This window comes from Caloenas nicobarica, chromosome 2, assembly GCF_036013445.1.
Source record: "Caloenas nicobarica isolate bCalNic1 chromosome 2, bCalNic1.hap1, whole genome shotgun sequence".
In the NCBI taxonomy this organism is placed as follows: Eukaryota; Metazoa; Chordata; class Aves; order Columbiformes; family Columbidae; genus Caloenas; species Caloenas nicobarica.
In genome coordinates this window covers 11610767-11638382 of record NC_088246.1, presented here as the reverse complement: position 1 = coordinate 11638382, position 27616 = coordinate 11610767, and the positions used below count along the sequence as shown (strand labels likewise).

General features: G+C 40.4%; 1 protein-coding gene across 7 annotated transcripts in view; it reads left to right on the top strand.

The window, feature by feature from the left end:
* DIP2C (disco interacting protein 2 homolog C) overlaps positions 1 to 27616 on the top strand; it is a 323874-nt gene that overhangs the window by 261875 nt on the left and 34383 nt on the right. For all 7 annotated transcript variants that reach the window (XM_065627299.1, XM_065627298.1, XM_065627302.1 and 4 more), the window contains 10 exons: positions 397 to 598; positions 2709 to 2818; positions 3579 to 3659; positions 7293 to 7416; positions 9043 to 9164; positions 10246 to 10357; positions 10477 to 10586; positions 12687 to 12817; positions 22370 to 22538; positions 23498 to 23668. In XM_065627299.1, the coding sequence (XP_065483371.1) occupies positions 397 to 598; positions 2709 to 2818; positions 3579 to 3659; positions 7293 to 7416; positions 9043 to 9164; positions 10246 to 10357; positions 10477 to 10586; positions 12687 to 12817; positions 22370 to 22538; positions 23498 to 23668 (1332 nt within the window). The remainder of the gene's footprint in view (positions 1 to 396; positions 599 to 2708; positions 2819 to 3578; positions 3660 to 7292; positions 7417 to 9042; positions 9165 to 10245; positions 10358 to 10476; positions 10587 to 12686; positions 12818 to 22369; positions 22539 to 23497; positions 23669 to 27616) is intronic.

Below are 27616 nucleotides of genomic sequence, written 5' to 3'. Positions count from 1 at the left end.
GGAATCCTTTGAACTTTAATTCTGAGAAGTGTGCAGGTTAAAATCAGTTTCACGTGAATTGCGAGCCTAACTTAGTGATAAATCTCCAGGATACATGCTACTAACGTGTGCCTAAGAGGGATGCCTAGATGGCATTTCTTAATAGATTTCTGTGTATTTATCTCCAGGTTTTTGTTTGCTTTTCATCTTCTGGGATGCTTGTAATAATGTCAGCATTACATTTCCGTCCACCTGTTCCCACTGAAAAGAACCTTCTTATCACTGACATTGCTGAAGTGTCTTTCCACTGCCAGTTAATTATTAGGGTTGTTTTACGTGGTAATTCAGAACAACATGTGCTTATTAGAATAATGAAAAATTAGCCTTTCATTAAAATCGACTTCCCGCTTTATTTAGGCTATTGACAGCATTCATCAAGTGGGAGTCTACTGCTTAGCGCTCGTCCCCGCAAACACGCTTCCCAAGACGCCGCTGGGAGGAATCCACCTGTCAGAAACCAAACAGCTCTTCTTGGAAGGGTCGCTGCATCCTTGTAATGTGCTGATGTGTCCCCACACGTGCGTAACAAACCTGCCCAAACCAAGGCAAAAACAACCAGGTAAGATGGGCGAAGGCCAAGGGACCATGACTTGGCCTGGTGTGTTCATGTATGTTCATGTATGGAGCGAAATCAAGTAACTGTTACTGCAGGTGAGGATCAGCTCGATCAGCTGTTCCTATTAAACATTCCAGGTGTGTTGAGAACATCATGGGTTTGGCAGAAACTAGAAGTACCTTCACAAAGAGTTCAAGGAAAAACGCCCCAAAAACTTAAGTTCAGTGAAGGTGAAAATATTTTTAGCACTCTACAAGGCACTACTGAGATCACAGCTGGAATTTTTTGTAAATTCCTGGTCAATATTGTTTAAAGAGGAAGGACCGAGGCCAAAACAGAGAATAAAACCTTGTCTTATTTGAAGGCTGAGTTTGTAAATTAGGAATAGAGAAGAAGAGGACTGTTGACATTAAATAACAGTTTTGGAAGAAGAGCAAATACTTAAAAGCTGGTCATGAAAAAATTAAACCCAAGAACGAGGATAAAGGTTTTTTCCTGAGTAGGGGGGCCCTGCATAATTCTTACAGCAGGTACCTTTGAGAGGAAACCCTAACTAGGTTTAAAATGGCTATTCAGAAGTTGTGCCGCACTTTATGAAGAATATTGGATGAAGTGGTGCAGCAAGGTACTGACTCAAGAGTCCGAGAAAGCCCTTGTAGGCTACTGTAGTCCAGTTGCTGGTGACTCATGCCCAATGAACGAGCAAACTTTAGTAAATTTTTGACTTTGAATCCAACTGCAAATTTAAGTACTCAGATTAATTTCAAGAATTTCTGGATCTGTAGCCTCTGGTTTAAGACCTGAATTCAGCTACATTAGACTAAGTGTTGGTTACTTTCCACTTTGGAAACCAGGTTGGGATATGAAGTGGTTTTACTCTCTGCATTTTGAATATGAGCACTATCCATCATGAATGCAGTGCAAGTTTGCCAAAACTGTCAGCTTTTTTCTTTTTTAAAACCTTTGGGCAAACACTTCAGAATTCAAAACCATAATCTCAGTTTGCAGGTACAGGGAATGTCAGACGTTAACAGTGACTCCCACTAACTTAACAAAAGCGATGAAGCCTTTAACTGCAGTGCTCACTTTGGTATTTCCTTGTTTCTGCTTCACAAAGTAATCACTGAATTAGGGTCAGCACAGTGGAGATACTACAGATACAAGAGCTATACATTGTATGTCACTGTGGTAAAAGCAATGCCAGGAACGCAGAAACCAAACTGATAGCATCACATTCTCCCATTTTGCGTAGCTTTAACATCTTTCGTCTTTTTAAAGCAGAGTAATCTGTAGATGTTGTCTATTGTACATTATCTGGTTATTTACCCATCTCATATTTTAACAATTACACCACATACCATCACTGAGATGAAGCTTGGACATCATAGACTAGAAGTAAAGCCTGGTATCAGGTGGAGCTGATCAGTAATCTGTGCTGGAGAGGCAGAAAACAAATATTAACGTGAGCATAAATGGTATCTGTGGGACAGGTATTCTTCCCTAATGGCAGCAACATAACATCAGTGGAATGCACCTCATGGGAAGGTATCAACCATGACACCTTCCTTTCATCTAAAGTTAAATTAAATTATTTTTCTTGAGTCTCCACCTTGTGCTAAAAGGCTTGCATAGATTTTATCATTTGCACCATCCGCCTTTCTAATCCTTGTCACTTGGTGTCTATGGCATTACAAAATTGCTAATTGCAGCTTAGCCCAAGGAACATAAAAGAGAAATAGAAACATTGTCCCTGAAGCTTCGATACTTATCATCTGGTTTTAGGCACTCAAATGGGCATGCCTAAATTAGGAGCTGAATTTTCCGAAGATTCCTCATATCAAGGCAGACAGGATGCACCTCTGGCTGTAGAGGGCCCATGCTAAATGTTCAGAGAGGAGCGATGGTACGTTTAGAGAGGAGAAATCCGTGCCTGCATATCTTCCAGTTACTTCTGGTCCATTAAGCAAAGTGTGTATCAACAGAGACGTGCTCAAGGTTTGGTGTTGTGGACAGCAATGAGGAACATAACATGTAATGCAAAAGAAATAAAAATAATTTTGATCCACAAGCAAAGGATTTTTATTGTACTTAGCACATTTCTGTTTTATTCTAGAAATTGGCCCTGCCTCTGTGATGGTGGGGAACTTGGTCTCTGGAAAAAGAATTGCACAGGCCAGTGGTAGAGATCTGGGGCAAATAGAAGATAATGATCAAGCCAGAAAGGTAAGCTAAACTTTTCTGATATGGCTTATATTTTGCCAGTTAGTATCAGGACACTTAGCACTACATAGATTGCATTATTATTATTGCAGAATTTGTTGATTGCTTTTTTAAATTCACACAAATATTTCAGAACAAAGACATATAAAACAGACATGGGGGGGATCACTGAATTTCATTTATATGGATTTTTTTATACGCGTACATGGGACAACAGAACAAACATGGTGGAAAGTGTTAATGGGGCTTCTACCAGAAATCACCCTCTATTGTATCTTTTTTAATAGTTCGAGTGGAGTCCAGAGTATTTTGTTTGCTTATATGGTCCTGACCTTATTTGTTGTTATTTTGATCCTGTACAATTAAGTTGAAATTCATGTCTTTTAGGGGCTCATGTGTGTAATGAAATTAGTAAGTTCTATCTGTATAAATATTTATATATTTATAGTAAGAAAAAGAGAGGAAGCTAGAGAATTAAAATTGTGCTTAAGTTCAGACATCAGTAAGAATTAGTGTATTGCTTTGAAAGTATATGTAGTAATATCCTATTCAATTCCAGAGAGGTCTCTGCCACTGTGCAAAAGCACCTTGCTATAATATGTGTGATGACAAGAGAATTAATTCATGTTTACTGCTTCTGGGCATTCATGTAAAATGTAGCATATAAATAAGAAAGACGGAGCTAAACTAGCAAAAATAGTTCTGTGGTTTTTAAAGCCAAAGAGTTATTTAGTGTCATGACTACCACTCTGCTTTGTTTTAGTTCCTCTTCCTCTCCGAAGTGTTGCAGTGGAGAGCTCAGACCACTCCTGACCACGTGCTTTACACCCTACTCAACTGCAGGGTAAGAAGCTCAGACTCTTCGTCCAGTGTGGAAAATCACACACTGGTATTTCAGCTGCACCTGCTTGCACTGTGGCTGAACGCAACCTTTCTATTTCTTTTCCCATTAATACTCAACTGTTATATTTAATGTTCACTGAGGCAGAGAGGAAAAGAGAATGATCATTGCCAGCTGTCAAAATATAGATTGCTTTTGTATCACGCCTTACACATTTCTCATTTATTTTTCTACCACATCTATGTTGTGGGTGAGCTGGCACTGTGAATCTATTTCAATACTGATCATTCCTGTACCAAAGAGTAGTATTTAATACTGCTCACCATCCTGATTTCCAATTTGAAAAGCACAGGCTTGGCAAAATCAAAGCATTTTCCCTAACTAAAGCAACGATTGTTGTTTTTGAGGCTGTTTTTGAGACTCAGGGAGATGTGAGAATGGGTAAAGGATGTGAGAGAGAAGAGGTATGTCCAGAATCCAACCAGGTCTGCAGAGGACCACTCCTAAATCTCTCTGCACAGGCTACATGAGGTGCCAGCCTGACACAGCATTTCATTGCTTATCAAAAATTAATTAATGCATGTCACATGGTACAGAAATTGGCTTTACTGAGGGCGGGCATTTACAGACTTCCTGGCTGATCGTAGATGATAAACCAATAATTCCCAAGGCCGCTGTAGAGAATGCGAGTCTGATTTCAAACCATCCCACCACAGTCCATTGAGACACATCTGTCGAAAGTGGGAAATGCGCAGCGTGTGAGGGTCTCCAGGAGAGGAGGGGCCAGGGATGGTGCTGCTCCCCTGGGCCACCTGGAGTAGCTGGTCTTGTCTCAGCCCATGCGGTGCCTGCGCAACTGGGATGGGTTCTTAAACCTCCAGTAATTTGTGAACCTCTGTGAAATCATCACTCGCTGTATTTACAGGATATCCTTCTCCAGCCCATATTACAGTGCTGGTACCAAAGTTCATTGTAAGGCTACCAATGAGTCGTTAAATGACCTTTTTAAATTCAGATTAATAGCTAATATATGAACATGTGGAACTTGGCAGATGATAGTGAAGTAGTAATGTAGTTGTCTGTGGCAAAGTAGAAAACTTGAGAGGCAACACTGTTTATAGAGTCAATATTACACCATGAAAATAGTGCACTGTTCTGTCCTGTAAGTTAGGGGCAAAGATGCTGTGAGAAAGCGACATTGATATGTCCTGTCCCATCTCCCCCACACAGGCTCTTGCTTTTGGGCTTTAAATAAAGCCAGACCGTCCATGCTGGCAGAAAGGTGCAAACAGTGGGAGGGAAGGATACCACATGGAAAACAAGCATTAACAAAATAATTTATTGTTCCACAGGAGAGAAAAAAGAGTTGTATTTTGAAATTCAGTTGCTCTGCTCTCAATTTGAAGTTATCTTATTGCATGAAATTTGTTGGAGAGATGTAATGCTTTGTGGAGAGATGTAATGTTTTATGGAAAGGAGTTACAGGTTCGGTGGGCTTTAGCCTAGGCAAGTTTTATTATCCATCTTGAATTTTAGTTCTGGTTTGTAATTTTTCCCTGCTCGTCTTCCTTGCACGTTGTCTGTACACTTTGTTCTAAAACATCCAGGCATCTTGCAGAGTATGACTAATAGAAATCCACTGAGATTAGTGTTTTCCTTTAACCCAAGCTTTTTGAGAATTTGGAATATTTCAAAATTGGCGCATTACATTGTTTTTAGTGTGTGTCATGAAAGATTGCAACACCTTTACATTGCAGGACAGCTGGTATAAAAGACCCAAAGGGAATAATTGCCTGGTGCTTGCCAATGATTCTCCTTCCCTGCACTTCCTATAAACACTGTCTTTCTGCTGGTTCATGTGCAGGAAGTGATAGAAGTCCTGAACATAAACGAATTTTGCCCAAATTTACATGATTTGCAACAATTCACTTTCTGTATCAGTGGGGCCTGTGCTTCTGACGTATGTAGGGATATAAAGGGTCCTTCTTGAAAGAAGGAATGAAGGGTTTAAGCAGATTCCTACTGGCAGCTCTGCAGTGACAAGGACACCCAGACCTTGGGTCACTTTGGCCATATTTAGGGCTGGACAGATGGAAGCCATCTCTAGTGCAGCATCCATATAGCTGCATGTGTCTTTAGAGGAAGCTTTCTTAGTGAAATGATCTCCGCATTGCTCAGAAGACTTATTAAAACTGCCTGAAGTGCATTTCAGTAAGTGTGGTTGCTGAAGATGGCAAAGAGGAATGCCAAGCTCTGAACTGTCTGTTTTATTTTCAGTTATGTTGTCCTCTTTGTTGACAGTTCATAAAGGTACAAAGTTTGCAAATGCCAAGTGATGCCTGCTAACATGCCATTACTTCAGTTCTAGACCTTTCTCAAACTGCTCTCTCCTCTCTGAAGCTTATGGTCAATAAATACTGTGGTGGTGTGTGGGATGGTGATGGTGGATAGAAACCAGCAGTCAGGCCAAATGCTTATTACTCCTTGCCTTGTTCAAGCAGAGTATAAAGAATATTTCTTTAAAACATTAGACCTTCTTGCTTTCTCTGTTAATAAGGACAATGTTTAATTGCATTGCATCACATTTTTGATACACTGTGCTTTTGAAGTGTATATGTATTTTTTTTCTTACCTTTTTTCCTCCCAATTTTTTTCTGACTCCCTATTTTTAAGTGAACTTAGTGCTTCTGATAGATGCCAGGTATATCATAGCATTACTGGAGATTGAAATCCTATTTTTCCACAGAACAGGTACACAAGCAGAGGGGCAGTTAGTCTGTCTGACACATTCATCTTTAGACTTCTCTTCGGAGGTGTCAGCTGTGGTAGTGAATTTTGTGGTACAGATGTATATATTTCTCTAAATGTGTATTTGTGTATGTGCATATATACACATATATATATTTTTAGTGAATGCAAGCACCGTAACACTTACCCAATTCTTAACAGTGTATGTGTTTGGTATTTTGGGATTCGTGCTATTTGAAGTGCTTCAAAAAAAAAATTCTCTAGCGTATTGTCACTACTCCTTTCTTTTTTTTTCATGCTGACCAGAGTTACTCAAATTCAACAAATGCCTTTCTTCTCTCTTTCATCTATATGCATGTGCTTAGCTTTCATTCCAGACTAGTTCTTTTCCCCTGTCACAAAGTATTGTTTTCTCCCGTGCCTTTTGTCTCTTGTCTTTTAAAGTATTTCTGCTGTGCCATTTGGCTTCACTCCGGCATGCAGACAGCGAAGTGCAATTTTCAGGCTTGCTCTCCACAGGTTCTCCAGGTTGCTGCCAAGAACATAAAGGCACTTTTCTGTCTGTCACAGGAACGCTGCCTGTGTGGGGAGGGATGGAGCACGGGTTACATGGGCAGGTGTCAGCACACTGCTGTACTCCCTTGGTTAGAGGGAAAACACTGTTGAGGGCAGAAGGTACAAAGAAGGGAATAGAGAATGTTCCTCTGCTTTACAGAGATCTTTTCTTCTTCCAGCTACGGTTTGGCAGAAGGCCGAAGGTTTCCGTATTTAAGTTGGTTGCGTGACACTGTGGCTGCTCCTTATCCAGTAACTTCTAAGGTGCAGAGGAAAATAGATTTTCAGTACATTGCATTATCTTCTGTGACATTTATCCATCTTCCCGTGCAGGGAACAATAGCCAACTCGCTAACGTGTGTCCAGCTACATAAACGAGCTGAGAAGATAGCTGTCATGTTGATGGAAAGGGGACATCTACAAGATGGAGACCACGTGGCTTTGGTTTACCCACCAGGTAAAGAACTGCCATGTTCAGTACCTTGGTAGTCCCAAAAGTTCATCAAGATCCTTTAGAACAGTGCTGCATTGGTAGTGTTACCAACCTGTAAACCATGTTAATTGGCAAAACACAAAATATTTGCCTTATGTATATTTCTTTTAACTTAGTTGAACATATTTAAAATAGCTTCTCTTTGCATATGTGCCTCATTATTATTTCTTTGGGTTCAGATTAAGATTAACCTGTGTTTTTAAATCCTGACCCTTACAAGCAGTCAAATTTAATTACTGCTTTTCTTTTAATTTGCTGGAAATATACTCTTTTATGAGCACACAGTTCTGCTAAAATATTCCATCTGCTGAGTGTTCTTAGTCTCACCTGTTGAATTCCCTCTTGGAAGTGCTGCATTTCATGGGGGTAAAGCAGCAATACCTAGGAAGTGATCAATGTGTTTTTAGAGTAGAAATATGATGAAGAAAGGGCTGATTGTTAAGAAATACCAAATTGGAATCACCATTTTCTCTATAGATCTTTAACCTAGACAGCTCTCTATGGCTTGGATTTTCATCCTCTGACATAAGGGCTTTTAAGCTTCTGTTAACTGGTACCATGTTTGACATTTACTTGAAATTATTTCAGATCTAGTGCTGCTGTTTTATCTTTAGCATTTGATGTATGTTGGCGAAATAAACTGTCTGATTTAAGGTCTATATTGTGATATTTGGTTTGTAAGGGCTGCAGGATACTGCTTAAATCTTTATAGTTTATAGGAGTCATTTCTCAATGGTTAATATGAGAAAACATTTTCCAAAAACAAGACTAGTATTTTAAATTTAAGTTTTGATTTTTCTGTATTTCACTTCCCCTGAATAAAACATTTTATTGAGGGAAGAATAGGCTACCAGTACTCCATGTCCTTTTCCACTGAAGGATAAAACAGCCCCTCTTGTCATCCCAGCCTGTGTACAGTACCAGGGAGCTCTCAAACAACAATATTCATGGGATCTTGATGCTGTTGTCTGTTCAGCCTCCTTAGATGTCCTGAAGTATGCTGTCCACAATCTGCAATGTTTATATAGAATAACACCTGGTTTTCTGTTAGAAGCAGGATTTCAAAATCATTGCTTCCTTTTTTACTGAAAAATTTCACGTAGATAAGTCAAAGGTGCATAGCTGAGTTTTAAAATGACACAAGAAAGTATTTAATGAAACCTCCAGATATTCCTTCTGTGGCTGATAGGCGCAGGCATCATCCTACCTTATCCTTTTGCTGTGGCATCCCTCCTCTTCTTGTAGGCTCATTTGTCTATAAATGTAAATTTCAGAAGATAATTAATCTGTAGAAATCAGTCTTTTTAACAGGTTACTTCCTGATGATAAAAGTGAAATTCACATAAATAATCATATCTGGCTGCAGCTTTGTGTGTCGCCTTTGGTTTTTCATCCTCAGAAGAACAGTACAATTGAAAGGAATCAGTGAAGCTGAACAAATACTGACAAGGGGCTGAAAAAGAAGTCTGTTAAAGGGCTTAGTCGCTCATTTAACCTTCTGAGTTCCAAGAAATATTTATGCTGACATAAGTGTCTGTGATTAAACGATTTGATTTTCAGGGGAGGATTTTTGTTTTGTTCTTCATGCAGGAATAGACCTGATTGCGGCATTTTACGGATGCCTGTATGCAGGCTGTGTGCCAATAACGGTTCGACCTCCACATCCCCAGAACATAGCAACCACATTACCTACCGTGAAGATGATTGTGGAGGTGAGCAGCCACTTGAAAGTGCACAAGTAGATTAGACGGGTGGTGGATTTGTGTGGTCTTTTGAGAACGGTAACTTAAGTGAGTGGTGGGGTAGGCTGGAGAGTTGTATTCCTTCCAAAATCCAGGACTTCAGTGTGATGTAGGGTCAACGCTGCTTGACAGCACACAACCTTCTGACTTCCACCGTCACATTTTGCCACAGTTGTGCTACTCTTTGCAGGAAATATGTTTGAAGTGCTTTCTTGTGTTTAGCTAAATGCCAAGAACAGCAGGATTCCTCACCTGGCAACGCTGCACTGACTATTGAGAAAAATCCCAATGGAAAGCTTAGCTTGACCTGATGGTGATTTGTGCTCAGCTCTGTATATTGTCTGAATATTTCCTTAAATATATTAATTTTTATAATCAGTAAGAAATATTCTTGTAGTTGCTACTTGTATATTTTTTAAAATAACAAATCTAAAAGGAGAGTACCTTCAGCATGTGTCATCTAAAATTCAGTGCAGATGATATTTGCTGTAAACTCACCATTTCATTTCTTAGTGCCACTTGCACAATTTCTGCTCTAGAGCTACTTTTGCTGGTATCAGAAGAGTTCCAGTGGTTTATCACTAGCACAGGAATTGGAAATATATGGCTAACATAAAATTGACTTAAGATAGTAAAAATTATTCATATAAATGTCAGGCTAGGTTTTCCTTTATGTGAAAATACTGTTTATACACCAAGATATATCACCGTCACATAGGAAATGTTTTGGTCACGGTCTTCTGTACTGGCATTCTGGGTTGATAGCTGATATAATGTGTTGGAAAAGTCATATTCTCACTATTGAAGTGTCTTTAGTTTCATTACAACGCTGTTGTCAAAGTGCAATTTTCATGTCATTTGTAAAACTCACATGACTTTGTCTGCTTTGTGAGCTGCTTTTTTTGCGCACCTTTCCACCTCCTGATTGGAAGAAATAAGACTAATATACCTGTGTCCTGTTCTGGCAGAAAATAAATCATTGTCTTGCTCATTTTCAAGGGAGAATTAATCAGTATCCCATTGCATTATTATTTATTTCTTAAATTCCTAGGTGAGCCGCTCTGCCTGTTTAATGACTACACAATTAATATGTAAATTGTTACGGTCGCGAGAGGCGGCAGCAGCAGTGGATGTCAGAACGTGGCCTCCGGTACTAGATACAGGTGAGTACTAAGGCTGGGAGACCTCTGTGTCTTTTTCTGTCATTGTATTTGTCAAGCACTCAGAGGTGAATCTGTCATGGGAGTAAGATACACACATTTTCTTTCTCTATTTTCACTAGACGATTTGCCAAAGAAGCGACCTGCACAGATCTACAAACCTTCTAACCCTGAAACGCTTGCTTACCTTGACTTCAGTGTCTCCACAACTGGCATGCTGGCAGGGGTAAAGGTAGGGACTTGTTGTGAAAGCTCCATTCCTGCCGTCACACCTGCCTGGCTGGTCGTACATTGCTCTTGATTTGTTACTCCTCTTGATTTTCGGTAATAGAAATTGAATTGCTTCCTCCTTTGCAGTCATTATTTGATTCCATTAACATGAAATTAGTTCTTCTATACTCACTACAATAATGTGTGTGGCAAGTTGAGCCCATCTCCTCCTCCTCAGACTGAAAATTTCATTCTGATAGGCCTGCAGATAGCCCAGTAACTCATCTGCCTGAAGTATTCTTCAACTGAAGCATCTATTATTTCCATTTTATGAAGGAAATGAGACTCAGTCACCCTTTTTCTACTTGTTAAGTGCCCATTTGTTGTTTCCTCCTTATTGCAACTGAACTGCTGGCCATGGGTTTTCAATATTCTTTTTTTCATACAGTTAAGGGAACTGCTGATGTCTCTGGTACAGTCACCTGGTACAATACTAGAGTAAGCAGCAAAAAAGTCATTGATGGATTGTTTGATAAGCTTAGGCATCTCGAGCTCTTGAAATCTCTATTCTGCTGTTTTCTCCAACCCTCTAGCCGCAGTTCATCAAAGCTGTTTTATCTAGTTGGTTTCACCAACACGCAAACAGAGGTAAAATCACTCTCTTATTCTTACTCATTACTTCCTATCTGTTGCATATCCAAGGATTATTTTTGCTGATATATCACACTTATAGCCTATGTTGAATCCCTCATACTCTTTGGCATCATCCGTTTTCAGAAGCTGCCAACATACTTTATAAACAAAGAAAGTATCATTTTCGCAGTTTTCAGACGGAAAATTTAAAGCACAGAGCAGTGAGGTGACCAGCTTAAGGCTGACTGACAGTTAAAAGGCTGAGCTGCCTGATGGTCACATATCAGACACTCCTGGAAGATTCGTTTAATCTGACTTCAAATAACTACGATGCCTACAGATGTCATTGGACTCCTCAATAATCACCAGAGAGAAGCGGGGACTTTTAGGATGTAATTTATCTGACTTACATGAAGCATCTATTTTTGAATGGGGTGAACGCCACATAAGTCTTCATTTCTTCTAAAGGGAGCCTTGAATGATTGTTTCAGATGCAGTCATCCAGATTGAATCAGGTCTGAATTCCACCTTATTGGACTTGCAGAAATGACTACTAACTATGCAGAGTCGGTATTTGGAGAGCTTCAAAGGCAGGGCAAGTCAAAGAAACTTTTCTTAATGTCGCTAAAGGGAAATCTAGATAAATCTCTCAAGGAATTCTTGATTATCTTCTGGTATCTGGGTCACAAAACCTCTATCTAGAGCACTGACTCAGCAGGTTTACGTAAGTAGTTCCCATCTACTAGAACATCAGTAGTGATTAATCAATTACAGAGGATCATAAGAGGCCACAACGCTTATACTCATAAGGCAGTGGTGCTAAATTTTAAAAAAGCTAAACAACTTATGTAGGTTCTGAAAAGTTGATAAAGGTTTTGTAACCACTCTGAAAGTAGTAGATTACACTTGAGTTTTTCTCAACTTTTTCATTAGTTTGCACCCAGTATAGTGTAAAAATTCACAGAATAACACCAATTCTGACCCTGTTTTACAGAACCTTTACTAAGTTTATTGGGGATGTTTATCTCTGAATCATTAGGTCCCTAATACTATTTTTTCAATTTAAAAGTGCATTGGCGCTTTATTGTATTAAGAAACTTGTACTTAGAAGTACGTTACTGATGATCAACAAAAGCTTCAAGTTACACTCATTCATTCCTTTATTCTTCCAGAAAGTTTACCTTGTTATCATTAGCTTTGCGTGCAGCTTGGAGCACATCTTTAAACCACTCATGGCTTTCTCCCTAAATCACTTCAAACTTAGCATTCATTCTGTCTCCCCTCCCCTTTCACGGTTATTTGGATGCCCTCCTGAAGGAAAGTTATGTTTTCTTAGATGTAAATTACATGTGTGTTTACACTGAGCACAAAGTCAATATTTATTTGTTTTCTTTATCCCAGAACTGACTTAAGCACTTGGCGCAGTTTGGGAATGAGCCTTTCAAATGACATAGTTGATCATTTTAATTACTGTGCTGTTGTCTTTCAGATGTCTCATGCAGCCACTAGTGCCTTTTGTCGTTCTATTAAGCTGCAGTGTGAGCTTTATCCCTCCAGAGAAGTCGCTATCTGCTTGGACCCCTACTGTGGACTGGGGTTTGTCCTCTGGTGCCTCTGCAGGTGAGGTTTCTCCTCAGCCTTTTAAAATACTATTTCCATTGTACTATAACACAACAAACCAGATGATGCGAATGATAAAAGGATGGGAAGAACAGGCAATACCCGTGGGACTGACACAGGCAATAGGTATTGCTGGAAGCTATACGGAGAGTGCTGTAGGGAGGATATGCTGCATTTGAGTGGGGCATGGCCGTAGGTATTTAAACTTACGAGTGCGGAGCAGCAACTGGCTGCTCCTTGACCTCCTGCTGTTTTACTGCTGTGTCTGCAGAGCCTGGCTGGTTTATCTGATGAAGGCAACACCTTAAGGCAATTACCTTAAGGAAGTGGTTTCCTGGTGTCCTCTTTTTCATTCTCTAATCTGAAAGCACGAGTAGATGTCAGGGACTCCCTCATTTGTAGGACTAATGGATGGGATTTTTGCAGAGACATGGAAGCGTGTTTTCTTGCAGAATGATACTTCATTGGCAGTAGCAAAGCTGTCAGAGAAAAAAACATTTCTAGTGAAATGGGAATCAGCTTTTTTTGTTAATAAAGTTTAGAAAGTTAACAATTCTGTCAATCTCTATACTCCAGGGAGGTTACGGTTCAGCATTCAAAGCAGTTCCATCAATTTTTTTCTTACTTTTTCTTTTTTTTTTTTTTTAAGTTAGCTGGGTTGATGCAGGGCAAAGGAGAAGAGCTGTGGGAATGTTAATGGAGGACATTTTTATGAAGACATCTTAGAGTCACAGTAGTCTGACACTTTTGCTCTGTTCGTAGAAAATTCTTTTATGCTAGCAGTACTGTTTTTAGTTACTAAAATGAAGATAACCCAAGATAATAAAAATACTCTAGATAAACTTTTTACCGATTTACTGAATACCTGAAGAAAACATTATTTGATAACAACTGTGACAATTTGTTTTCAGTAAGTAATGTTTATTTAAAAGTAGGCTATTGGCCTGTTTTGTTGCCCTTTTAAAATACTTGTTATTAAATATTAAATGGGCCAAAGATTAACAGTATTATACATTCTTGATCCATCTTTCTTGAGTTAAACTATACTTCTTTAATATTATTTCAGATTTTACTCAGGGATTAGAGCTTTTTTGTTTTGAAAAATCATTTTGTTTCAATATCTTATTTCCCCAAAGCAAATAATAAAAATATTGAGCCTGCAAAAAAACTCAGAAAACCTTTCAGAAATTTTGATATTTAAATTAAATCACTCTGTTTAATTTAAATATTTTAAGTGTTGATTTTTTTAAGTCAGTTGAATATTTCTTATGTAGACTTATGTGTTCCAGCATTGCCTGGTGTCAACACTGTTAGGCCTTTTCTCTGCTGGGAACTGAGCCAAATCTGCCGTGGTGCGTTCAGTGAGGGCAGGGAAGGACACAGAGAGTTCAGCTGAGGAGTGCGTTATTGTCTGGGATAATGCTGGGGCATGGAGCATCCAAGAATAACTTCTATACAATATCATGGTAGAGCCATAAAATACAGATAAAGTTGACCTGTCCCAAACCCAGGTAATTTGTGGTGCCCATGACTCTCCTGAATGCAGAAATGTGTGTTTCTTTCAGAACTGTATTTGCAACAGATGAGCATTTGCTGCCCTTGCTGATAATATTCAGACTTTTAGGAGGAGAAGGTTGTTTATGACTGGCAGGTGAATGTGGCAGCAAACCTTTGGAATAAAGCAATCAAGGTCTGTGCCCCTCTGTAGTTTGTAGAAGGAACAGAAAATTTTGTACCATTTTCAAAGAAAAGAAACGAAACAAAGGAGTTGAAGGAACTGAGATCAGGCCAGCAACACTCTAATCTTATGAACCATCGTGTCGGTCTCTTCTTTGCCACTGATCTCTTGTTCCTATAAGACCAGAAAAATTGCAGGCTGCTTGAATTGTGGCTGTCATTTAGAGAAAGCTAACATCGGATACAGCTTCATTAATTCCACTTACAAAATGAATTTCCATTTCATTACTATTTTATAAATGAGTATTATTTGATGTGATAGCAAAAAATACATCCTGGAGGTTATTAGACTCTTCATAACATGAAACTTTTCAACTTTGCATTTTACTCTTTGTAGCTTAGCAGACCAACATCCCCCCCAACATTTTACAGCCCAGATTTCTACCTCAGAGGATTCTACTGTGAAGTTATGCTTGTCTGTCACCACTCCCATTAACTAAATTAATACTTCTAATGGCATATGGAAATGAAGTTAGATCTTCATTTTTCATCAGTCAGGGGGTTTTGAGAGTTAAATAGGAATTCTTCGACTTAGGAGCCCAGCAGGAAGAGAAAGCAACCTCCTGTGCATGGTGCGGTTAAAATGGCAAGTACATTATAATCCCTTTATTAACTAGACCAAAGGAAGCGTTGACTAAGGAATGAAAGAAAAACTAACGTTTTATCCCCGTTGTAGGTGATTAAACGTTGTACTGGCCCGCTCCAGTGCTGTGCCCCAGAATGCCCCATTCTGTGAGGTCAAAGCTACTTAGGAAAGCTGCTGGAGCATGGAGCCAGCCCTTTGGTAAGTTTGGAATATATTGCATAGTTTTGCAAAGTTTTTATTTTTGAAAATTTATTATTTTATGGCCTGAAGGGTATAAAATAATAAAGAAAAGAAACCTTGCAAAGCAGAGCAATACGTAAAAAAAAATAAATAAATATTTTCTACGTTCCATCTAAACTGGCTGCATGCTCCAGCAGGGTTTCCTTGGAACATTTGTCATTGAACAGCACATCCTGGCTGTGGTGACAGTCGTCAGCTCCATGTGAGTTCACAAATCCCAAACTTCCATATTTTAACAGGTCCTTACTAATGACTCAACAAAAGAATAAAAGAATACATTATTTTTGGGTTTTTTTCCTAGTATGCTGACTTGCATTACATTACATTTTAAAATTTATTACATTCTTTAAAAGAAAAAAAAGTGTCCTCTAATATTAAAAAAAAATCAGTACTAAATCCCATTCTTCAAAAATGCTTCCTGAAATTAAGTTGTCCCTATCTTAATGCTTCTCAGTGTGAGGCAGAATAGAGCATTCTACAGTTTGTTAGTGAGGGTTTACTTAATTGATAGTTGCTGAGTGATGCTGTAGAATAAGAATTTTTCCTCCATTTTAGCCCAGCTAAGCCAACCCATATTACTGTTCTACTTTTACTACTGGAAGATAGAATAGTCCTTGCTGAAAATAAAATCAAGTACCTTGATAATTTTAAATATATATGTTTAGAAGCAGAGATTGTAATAGTACAATTCAGTGTGCTAGGACTCATTAATTATTGTTAGGTTTTTTAGGCTAACTTGAAGAAATCTGGCAGGCGTGAGCATTTCACCCAATTTCCAGCCCATTTATAGCAGATTAAGGGAAGACTGCATAAAGAAACCTGAATGCCACATGAGAAAGGGATAATTCTGAAATGGGAAGTGAAGGATGTGAACATAACCATCTCCCCTGTGTTTGCAAAGTGCATAACTGGGGCAGGAGGAACATCAAGGTGCATCTGCCCATGTCCTGCCATGTACCCATTTCCCAGGGAGTCTTTGGCCAGGGGCGATTTGTGGAAGAGGCAATTTGCATTTCTTCCACATTACAATAGGTCTGTTCAACCTGCCTGTAGTCTACAAGATTCAAGGGCAGCTGAAAGCCTCGAGTTACCTGATACGCAAGTTCTGCAGTGCCTTGACGGACTTAACTCCACTGGATGTGTTGACCTGCCTGTACATGCCTTAGAACATCTCTAATGCCAATGCCAACAGAAATGACACTTCCATGTGTCCCAGTTAACCTCAGACTAAGCGTCCTCTATGCAGAACAAGATGGTCATCTCTCCTTTTTCTTCAACACAAGATAGAAACAGTGGCCAAATTTTTAAAACTTGCTCACCTGCTTTAAGTATTTAGATAAAGGGACTTTGTTTTGAAATGGCCCTGAACACTCCAAGTTCCACCAGGTGTATGATTCCCACTCCTGGTGCTGCCGCGTGATGTATTTGTGCTCAGGAACCATTAAAAACACACTTCCCCGTGAGAAGTTGCCTCTCAGTTCAGAAGAGCCCAGGAGCAGCCTGGAGCTGTGTTAGAAAGCTTCCCGTGTGAGGCTCAGAGATTGCGCAGGCACGTCTCTGAGAGGGGGAGGTTAAGGCCTTTTGAAGCCGTGCTGGTACCAAGAAGCTCTAGTTAAGCTCTGGCTCTCATTCTGGCCAAACACTGTCCCAGCAAGTGGGGCAGGCACTACAGGAACAAAATACTGGCATTTCAGTGCTAACCAAAGACAAGTATCCGGTTGGGGTACCAACACCAGGGCTTGAACTAGAGCAAAGTGCTGGGCTATCGCAACGCTCTCACCAGCTCTCAGTACCCTGATGCTGACGTTGTAAAGACTGGACCTAGTCTCAGCACCAGAAGCCTATCAAGATTTATGGGTGAGATCTTTTACTTTCTGGGAAAATCTGCATGCCCTACACAATGATCGTTTTTCTGTATGTTGGTTAAACTTATTTGTGAGTTATATCTGTCTCTCCAGTACTGAATGCTTATCTGCTTACCATGTGCAGTCATGCTGCTAGTGCACTGTGTGCCACCTGGGCATCTTCGGACTCCTCAGGTGGTGTGAAGTCCTTTACTTGTTCTCCAAAAGCGATGTGCCAGGGGAGGTTTAGGTTGGACTTTAGGAAAGGCTTCTTCACCCAGAGGGTGGTGGAGCACTGGAACAGGCTCCCCAGGGAGGTGTCACGGCCCCAAGCCTGACGGTGTTCAAGGAGAGACTGGACAACACCCTCAGACACACGGTATGAACTGTGGGTTGTCATATGCAGGAACAGGAGTTGGACTCGATGATCCTTGTGGGTCCCTTCGAACTCAGGACATTCTATGATTCCATGATGTAGTTTTGGCCCAAGTCCTATGAAGCCTAAGTCAGACATATGTCCAAACACTCTCCTCTGCGGCCTGTACTGTCCTACAAGCTCTGGTCCAGATGATCGTGAAGGCTTTTGCTTGGTCCTGTTCAGGTTCCCTCAGCATGCAGGCTCTTTTCACAGGCTTTGAATTATGAGCATAGCAACTCAGTTACTTCAGACTCTACCAGCTGCCCAGTTCCCTTACCTGTCCCTCATCACCCAATGCCAAATATCATCTGTAGAAATGCAGAAACTAGATGCATATATTTATAACACTCAGCAGTACCTACCTGCCTCCTGCAGTTCAGTGGGAAAGCAGCTCATATCACCTGAGAGTGACACCAGGAGTAAGGGCAGTGGTGGGTCAGTAGCCTGCCAGAATGCAATTGAAATTGCAGTTGTCATTTGTTAGCATTTGTTGCCCTGCTGAAATTTCTGGAACTATAATAAAACCTCAGACCTTACTGTTAATCTCCCTCAGCACAACATGGGGTAAATCTTTGATTCAGTGCAACAGTTAATTGCCAAGATGTCCTTCCAGGCATCTCCGTGTGCTGCCAAAACAACCTGCCAGGCGGTGGAACCGGTGTTGTGATCAGATGGTGCCGTCATACCAAAATACATCCTGGTGCGTTTCACAGAGTATTCCTGTCCTTGGGCAGCCCTTGCTTGTGCAGGCAGACAAGACTCTTTACTTACTGCCAGGATTCAAGGCTTTGTCCACCACGTGAATACTCTTTTTTTTCCCCAGATTGCTTTGCAGTCCCCTAAAGGATCCCAGCATTTCTCAGAAGTGATCTCCCACCTCAGCTGCCACTGCATTTCACTCTGCATCCCAGAAGTTATTGTCACAAGATGATGCAGGGATGCTCTGTAGTCACTCTCCTTTTTTGTCCTCTTTTGTACCTACTCCTTTTGCATTTGCTAAAAATGGTGGAGACTGATAGAAAGGTGTCCAGGGCTGCCAGATAGTCTCTGCAGTTCTGCACTGTGTCTACTCCTGGTATAAGATTTACATCAGGAAACAGAGTGATGTTTGTGACAACAGATTTCTACAGCAGTGGAAGAAACTATTTCTGTTCTGTCCCAGTATTTGCGTAACTAAATTCTTGCGCCTACTTCAATATAACATATATTGTTTTAATTTTAGAATGGTAATTTTAGCCTCTACAATTTATATTTAAATCCCAAACTTTTCCTAATAGCCCATCCGATCCACCAATGCCACAGTGTTCACCACAATTTTGTTGCTTTCTGTATGAGAATGGCAAAGCTGACTGCTTAACCATCTCTTGATGACTGTCGTGTTCCAAAGTGAGATGGAACAGTCGGTGTCTCAGTTTCAGCATTAACTCTACCATATCTGTAATGTGCCATACCTAGATGTACTTACCAAACATCTCTACTGTACCTAGAATTACATGGAGGCAGCACTGACAGAACTTCCTACGGGTTTGGGACCATATCTAGCTTTATCCAGCATCTCCAGAGCAGCCTTCCACAACTGCAGACCATTCAAGCACATGGTCCTCTGCTCAGTTCTTGGCATCTGTACTGAGTAACCACGCTCTAACATCTCACAGTCATTTGAAACCAGCAGAGTGGTAGAAATGTTTCAAGCAGCTGTGCAAGAGAGTGTCTTTTTTTTCTCAGCTTGTCTCCTTCAAAATATTGGTGACATACAGCAGCTCAGAGGTTAACGTAGAAGAATAAAGTCTGTGAATTTGCAAGGATAAGTGGCCACCAGGAATGTTTTGTTGCTTGGAGTCGTGCGTGAAACCTGCATAACGTTTCTGAGATTGATTTGGGGAGGTGAGCCAAGTTGTGACTGACATCGTGGTGGCCAGGTGCTGCATAAACCACCTCAGCTGTGGAACTGGCACATTCACCCCAGCATTATGTCTTTGTAGTTCCTCTCCTAGCTCTACCAACTGCTCTAGCAAATCGGATTATGTGCTTGGGTTACCAAACCACAGCTCAGTAGGCAAAGCCTGTGTTGGTTATCAAGTTCCCAGGCACAGTATAATCTGTCTGAGGTTCTGCACCACAGAAATTTGCCATCCTGCAAGATATTTCCTGCTGCTCTACAGTTTATTTCTGAGCTCCTCAGTATTTCTGAGGGATTAGAAAACTCGGAAAAGGTATTAGCAACATCTTCATTTATTTCTGTCTAATCAGAATGATATTTTTTTTAGTCAAGGTCTGATGATAGGAGTGTGTGTTTCCCTCAGTCTGGAGAAGACGGGGTTATTTTGCATCCAAATCCTCGTGCTTGGCTGCATGGCTGTCGTGGGAGGTTAAGAGCAAACACAAGTGTCCTTCTTACTTGTCCAGCATAAGTTGATCAAGAGAGGGAGGCAGTTCACCTGCACTCATCAGTGTTGCTGGGAGGGAAAAGATTTTTCTTTGGTGTAAATTTGTATTCCCAGATTCCACCGTTTTGGACTATTTCCAGGTAAAATGCACTTGGAATCAATTTTCTGTTCTGCTGAAAGCCATGCAGCTTTTTCCTCCCTTAGTACTGTGGAGTTTGAGTGGTCACTTTTCAGTACAGGGATAAAGTTTGTTCTTTTAATTTTGTTTTTATTTTGGGATGTTCTGCTCAGTTGAATAAGTGTCACTTGGGGGATCTTAATGTAGTTCTGAGTAATAATTTTCCCACATTTGACCCCCTGGCAGCTTGTTTATTATTGTGCACTTTTTTTTTTTTTTGACCTGATATTGGTTGTATCCACTAGAGGAGTTCAGGGATGGGGGGAAGGTTTTGATGCTGAATCTCCATATACTGTGTTCATGCAGATTGGAGCCAATCTCAGGTTCTTACTCGAGTGGTTACAGATTCCTGTGTGTAAGAATTATGTATTTACCAAACAGATCACACAACTTGATCGTTTATGGGGCCCTTACATTAAATTTGCAAAGAACTAAGAGCTTTTGGTCTTCTATGAAAAACTTAATAGAATTGGCTGAGAAAGAAAGAGTGAAGTAGTATTTGTAGTAAAAACTGTTACTACTCCCTAGCTGGGTTTGATCTGTCACTTGAGCTCAGGGCATACTCCTTTCAGTTGGGTGACTTTGCCAACATCTCTTTTCACATGTTTATGAAGCACAAGCACAAGGTTCAGTCATACTTCATTCTGATTCCATAAAAGCAACATAAAAGCATAATGCTTCATTTGACCGTCCTGTGCTGTAGTCGTTATGTCAGCTGTATCCAAGAACACATCGCTTCGTGGCAAGTCACCAGTCGTGAATCATCAAGAATGTCGTAAATGTGGACAAGTGGTCAAAGATAAAATTTTTACTGTATGATAAATGAAATTTTTTGAACTGTAGTTCATACATATTCCATGACATCCTCTGGCTCATACTCCAGCAGAGACCTAAACTGTTTGGATTATTAACTGCCATTGCGGCTGGACTTATACACCTTTTGTGCCTTTATCCTACCAAGTAAAGACATCCAGGTCACACAAACCTTGTTCTAAATGGCACAGCTTTTGAAAGCCCTCTCATCTGGGTTTGGGGGAGTGGGGGATCTCACTCTCCAAGGAGGGAAGCTGTGTGAGCAGCCCATCTTCAAGAATTGTAAAGGCGTGTTTCTTCTTCCTAATGTCAAATGTTACAGAGATGCTCATATTCCTGAAAATAGAGTTCCATTTCTTGTCTTACCTCGGGCACTTGGATTCGAAAAAGTCAGCTATACTTTACCAAGCTGGCATTTCTAGTTTCAAGTCACAAATGAATTTCTCTCATGTGTATCATAAATCTCTGGGGCTTTATGGTCCTTTTTCAGAACTTCCATGATTTGGGGGTTTTATGCTATGACCATTCCAATTTGACGTATCTACAAATCATGAATTAAGATGTGAGGGGACTGTAAAATTGATGGTAAATCTGCCTGTCTGAGATGAGTGAACAATACAGGGCCCATGGGAAATAAAGACATTAAACTGGGAATATTTTTTTTCCCTTGGGGAGAATCTTGGGTCCTAGAGAAATTAGCTCTGACACAATTGTTTCCTTCAGGGACCCTGACAAGTGTCTTGTCTCAATACTTATGCTCACTGGGTATCCAATAAACAGGAGATGTAGTATATTTGGGCTTTTAAAGTTCATAAAACTTTCACAGAAGAAAGTTAAAGCAACAGGGATTGTTAAATCGAGGCCAGATTTAGTCCCTTCAAAATGATTGCAAACCTCTTGCTTGCCTCAGCAGGAAAGAGGTTATTTCCATATTAAGCAATCAAGTACTTTTAATCAAGGTATCTTAAAATGGTAATTACTCAATCTTAATTATTCGTCAGCAACGTATAATTTTTATTGATATTTTAATACTGTTTATTAGCACCATTAATAACCAAGCTATTTTGCTCTCTTCGGTACAGTTCTAGCAGCAAAGTCTACAGGCATTTTGAGTAAATTAGTAATTTAGGAGCATGTTCTGGGTGCATTCTTCGTGATTCGTCACTGACTCTGAAGGTACAGCAAAAAACAAGAGTTAAACTTCATGTTAAACTACAGGACCTGTAGAGCACTGTGAGACATTTCATGGTTCACCCAGTGCTTTGATAACTTGATGTTCTAGTACCCCATAGCTTGAATCTGCAGACGTGGACGTTTAGCATGTGTTAATGAGTCTTGTGTCTTTACAGCGTTTATTCAGGACACCAGTCTATCCTGATTCCTCCCTCAGAACTGGAGACCAATCCCGCCCTGTGGCTTCTTGCCGTGAGTCAGTACAAAGTCAGAGACACTTTTTGTTCCTATTCGGTCATGGAGCTCTGTACTAAGGGACTCGGTTCACAAACAGAGTCACTGAAGGTGAGTGGTTCTGCCGTCCCGCACGCCCTGTTGTCTGCACGGGGTGTTTCAGAGCCTTCCCTGCCGGGAACAGCCGCGCTCAGTGTCTGCAGCGGGGAGAAAATCATCAGAGGGCAAGGGCAGCTTCCACAGAACCCCTGTTATTCCTTGCCAAAGGCTATATATGAATATCAGTCATTCTTTTTCAGATCACAAGGCTTTTAAACATCAAGGAAAGGTCTTTATTTACCTAGGCTTTCTGATCTGTGTTGCAGCCTGTGTTCATAGGCAAGTGTTGGAAAACAGAGGTGTAAATGTCCAAGAGGCCCAAGGAATATTATATTGTATATTATGTTTTATGAATTCCCTGATTATATGAACTACTAGTTTGATTTTGGGCCCTGTATTAAATAATCACATACTTTAAAGTACTGGATTGTTCTAACTAGATTGTCCTCATTGTATGGGGAAAGGGACATATGTTCTTTTTTTTTTCCCCCAGAACTAAAAGCCAAGTAGCCAGTTACGTTTCTGAAGCCACCTAGAATTTCCAGTATGCAAATGAAATAAATTAGATCTTGGGATACTGATATTTGTGATGTCTCCAGCCCTTACCATCCTTGCTTAATAATTTCCTAATCAGTTTTTCCACGGCTAGACACTGCTTCCTCTTTGCTGTTATTCACTGGGCTTCTGAATTGATATTGAGAAGTAGCATTCTGTCCCTTCAGACTTAGCACACCCATCTTTTGCTACGTGCTAACGCTGAGATGACAAGCAAGTGTGCCTGCTCTTCTACAGCTGTTAGACTGTCATCTGGCCATCTGGCCTCCAGGAGAGATGGGAATTGTACTGGCACCTTAGCCTCTATTCCATTATTGCTCTTGAATCATACTACCTACGTAATACCCTTAAATACTAACTGTTTTTCGTTTAATCCGCCCATTTGTGGCCTTTGTTACATTTTAACTTCTTTTTAGGCAAGGGGACTGGACCTTTCACGTGTTCGGACATGTGTGGTAGTGGCTGAAGAACGACCTCGGATAGCTCTTACTCAGTCATTTTCAAAATTATTTAAAGACCTTGGTCTCCATCCACGGGCTGTCAGCACATCACTTGGCTGTAGAGTTAACCTGGCAATATGTTTGCAGGTAAGATTTTTCGCTCCTTAAGCATGAAGTTGTTTTAAGAAAGTGGTTTTCAGTAAGAAGCATTCATTATATTTCCTTTGGCTGCTTGGTTGTAGACATATGAAGAAAATGCATGTGGTACTTAATGTCCTTGCATATACAGGTAGTAAATTTCTGTTACTCTGTCAACTATTCATCCCTCTCATGTTGCAATCATAGCATTTATTCTGCCCATGAATACAGTAATTCAGAAAAGAGCGTGGTAGTGACAGAATGCGTACTCTGTACTCCAAAAAAAGTATTTAGTCATGTAATGTAAAATCCAGTTTCCAAGTGCTTACTTTAGTATGTTACAAAATGGATTCCTTCTGTTTGTAAAATAATTCTAACCGTTACTTAACTAGACAGATATTTTCTGCACACAGTTTATTGCTTACAATGGAAGATTATTTTGCTACATCTGTTTCATTCTGTTTTGATGCACTAATCAGAAGGAAGTACCCAGGGATAACACAGGATTTAACTTTCATTCTCCAGGAATCTTTATTGAGTCACGATGTTAAGGACAGATGGAGCATTGTAGCTGTCTGGTCTGAGTTTCTGAATAGCCTCTAGGTTTTCACCCAATGATAACTACACCAAGCAAATAGTTTTAGACTGATCTGCAGTATATTATCTTTCAGGACTTCGGGCAATGAAAGTTAACTTGGCTTTTTATAAGGTGTTCAATTTTTAATTAATTTTGCCTCATTTCTAGTTTAAATTTTCCTGACATTAGATTCAGCCATTTTTTATTTTATTACATCTTTCTAATCTAGAATAAAGAATCTCATTTCTATCTTGACTCTAATACACATCTTAGTCTATGATAAATAGATAAAGAACCTTAAGACATGCTTTCCTGATCTGTGTCTCATTTTTATGACTCCTGATCTCTTTCTGTCCTTCCAAATCTGGTATCATAATTTCACATATTCTTCCTGTAATCACGCCACAGGTGTCCTATTCAGATGTAATATGATTTCACACTTAATAATCTTTTTAAATAATACAAGAATTACCTTCTGCAGTGGCAGCTGCATTGGCTGGGAAGTTCAGTATCCATTTGATCACCTACTATGTCTCTAACCTCTCAAAGTCATTTTCTCCCCAGTAGAACTTGCCTGTACTCTATATGGTGCATTCCACATTTCAAATCTGGCAGTTACCCCTAGTTTACATTAGAGGATTTCTCATGCATGTGACATGCAGAATTGCTTAAGCGTGGAAGCCAGAACAGATCTTCTCATTGACACTGCAAATAAGACATTTACTATTCTTTTCCAGATTATAAACTTTTTTTTTTATTATTTCAAAAAAGCATAACAAATACAGGTTATGGGCTCAGCACAGACCAATATGCCTGTGTTTCTTTCTCCCTATCTAGAGTCCTGAGTGATGACATAGCAAAGGACAACTCAGAAAACATCTAAAAAATCTTTAGGCACTCCTGCCTGGGTCAGCCCAATTTGGAGAGTACCAGTTTAGGCCAGTTAGCAGGTGCAGGTTGGCTGGCTTTCCCAGTCAGCAGCCCAGCCAGGCTTAAACACTTGGCTGTGAGGGGCACAGGAGGCAGCAAGGACTCTGCCTTCCCTCGAGTAGAATGGAAAAGCAGAGGAGAAAGAGATGAGGGGGCTACTTGGTAACAATCATTTTATAATTTGCTCCTGTGTCTTTAGCCATTTTGAAGCACCGATGGGATGTCTTTTCCAGAGGAGGGGAGGGAGGGACGTGATGGGACACCTTCATGGCCGACTGCTCTGACTTTCCTGACAGATCAGGATGGGGCCCGTCAGCTCTCCCTGCAGCTGTGGTGAAGCTACTTCTGAAAAATCATTGAACTTCTCTGGCTTCTGGTCCATGGAGAGACCAGACATGAAGGATGCTGTAGATAACAAGTTAGCTGCAGAAGGTTGCTTGCCGCTAGTGAAAACTTCCATTTCAGGCTTGCAGTGATCTCAGGACTGTTTGTCATAGCTGCTTCACTTAAGAGATAAGTCATTTGTTCAGGACAAATAATAAAACCAGGGAATGACACTAAGCAGCAGTAAGCCAGGTTCAATGCCCAAGTACGCCTTGTTGGAAGTAATATTGTACTGGACCTGCCTGGGATGGAGTTAACTTTTTTCATAGCAGCCCTTATGGAACTGTGGTTTGGATTTGTGACTGAATCAGTGTTGATAGCAGACCAGTGGTTTAGCTATTGCTGAACAGTGCTGCACAGCATCAAGGCATTCTGTTTCTCACTGCCCCCAGCAAGGAGGCTGGGGGACAGCAAGAGGCTGGGAGGGGACGCAGCCAGGAAAGCTGTCCCAAGCTGACCTGGGATCTCCCCTACCATATAATGTCATGCTCAGGGTTAAAAGAGAGGGGGTTGATCTTCCAAAGTATCCATTGCTCAGAGACTGGCTGGGCATCGTTCTGCTTGTAGGAGGTGGTGAGTGATTGCTTTTGAGTCACTTGGGATTTTTTTTCTCTTCATTCATTAAACTGTCTTCATCTTGACCCATGGGTTTTCTTGCTTTTGTTCTCCCTTGACCCTCTGGGAAGGGAGTGAGCGGGCGGCTGAGTGGGCACTTCACTGCTGTCTGGGTCAACCCACCACAAATGTGCGGGAAAGCTGAACACAGAGAAACTGGAGATCCCCATCGTCATGGGGTTAGGCTGGATTTCTGCTTGACTCTGTATATCTGCCATGTGATTGTGTTAAGTCCTTAGGTGAAATTTGCTTCTTAGATCTTTACAGAAATTCTTGAAAGAGTTATTGAATCAAAATGTAAAAGTGGATAACTCTCTGAAGGAATGTTATTAATGATACTGACTATGAATTTAAGAACAGCACAGAATGAGAGCTTTGAGTGAGGTGATTAACAGCCTGGCTGATCACAGAGCTTAGCGTCAAGCTTCAGTGAGTTCTGCTGAGACGTTACACCTCAGTCTGTAGGACAAACTAAAAGCCATACACTGTCTGAAGAGCGATGTGGCTGGAATGAAGAAAAGCCATTTCAGAACAGGCTATATTTGGTAACGTTACCCGTCCAAGTGGAATGGTTTTTGAAGCATTTAAGCTGAGGATAGTTTGGCAAGTTTTAAAGGGGTTTGAAAAATTACTAAAGATGTTACTTACAAGCATCCCCACAAAACATGTCATTTTGATAGCAAATATAAAGATACAGGATTGCGTCCTCTGAAGCATCTGGTAGTAGACACTGCCAAGGACTGGATACTGAATTAGATTGAATGCTCTTTCCAAACTGTCTGGAAGTTTATGGCTAGTGATATTCCAGCATAGCTTGTGGGCTATTCTATTTTCTAGGCTGAGGAACAGAATTAATTTTAATCCTTGATCAACGATGTTCCTGAAATGAACATTGTCTCCAGTATGCCCCAGAAATGGGTCATGATTTCTGGATTTTTCACACTGCATAAAAATACTTCTAAAGATGTTTGAGTCAATAGCATCTGCCTTTGCTTTTTTTCTTCCAAGTTGTGTCATCCATGAGATCAGCGTGTCATTCGTGGAACACAATCTTCCACGGGGATAACTGTGATCCAGCCTATTCCATGGTCTTTCTAAAATACGTATCTACTAATCACCTTTCTAAACATATCTCAATATTCAGCTATTGACCCTTACCAGGGCTTTCTTCTCTATGGGCTGCCTCTAACACCACTTGGGTGTGATCTTTGATACCTTTTTCACTTCATTTCCAATTTTTTGGGCAAATATAAGACTCCAGTGGTTCAAGGGAAAGATATCCCGATTATTCCAAAAATCTTTTACTATTGTTCCCCCCTCCAAAAAGAAGAGGGAAGTGTGTGTACATGTATGTGTGTGTGTATAAAAAATTCATAGCAGAATTTGACCTTTTATTAAAGGTTAGTTTAAAAAGGAAACCATTGTGATAATCTCTTTGGTACAGAAGAGCC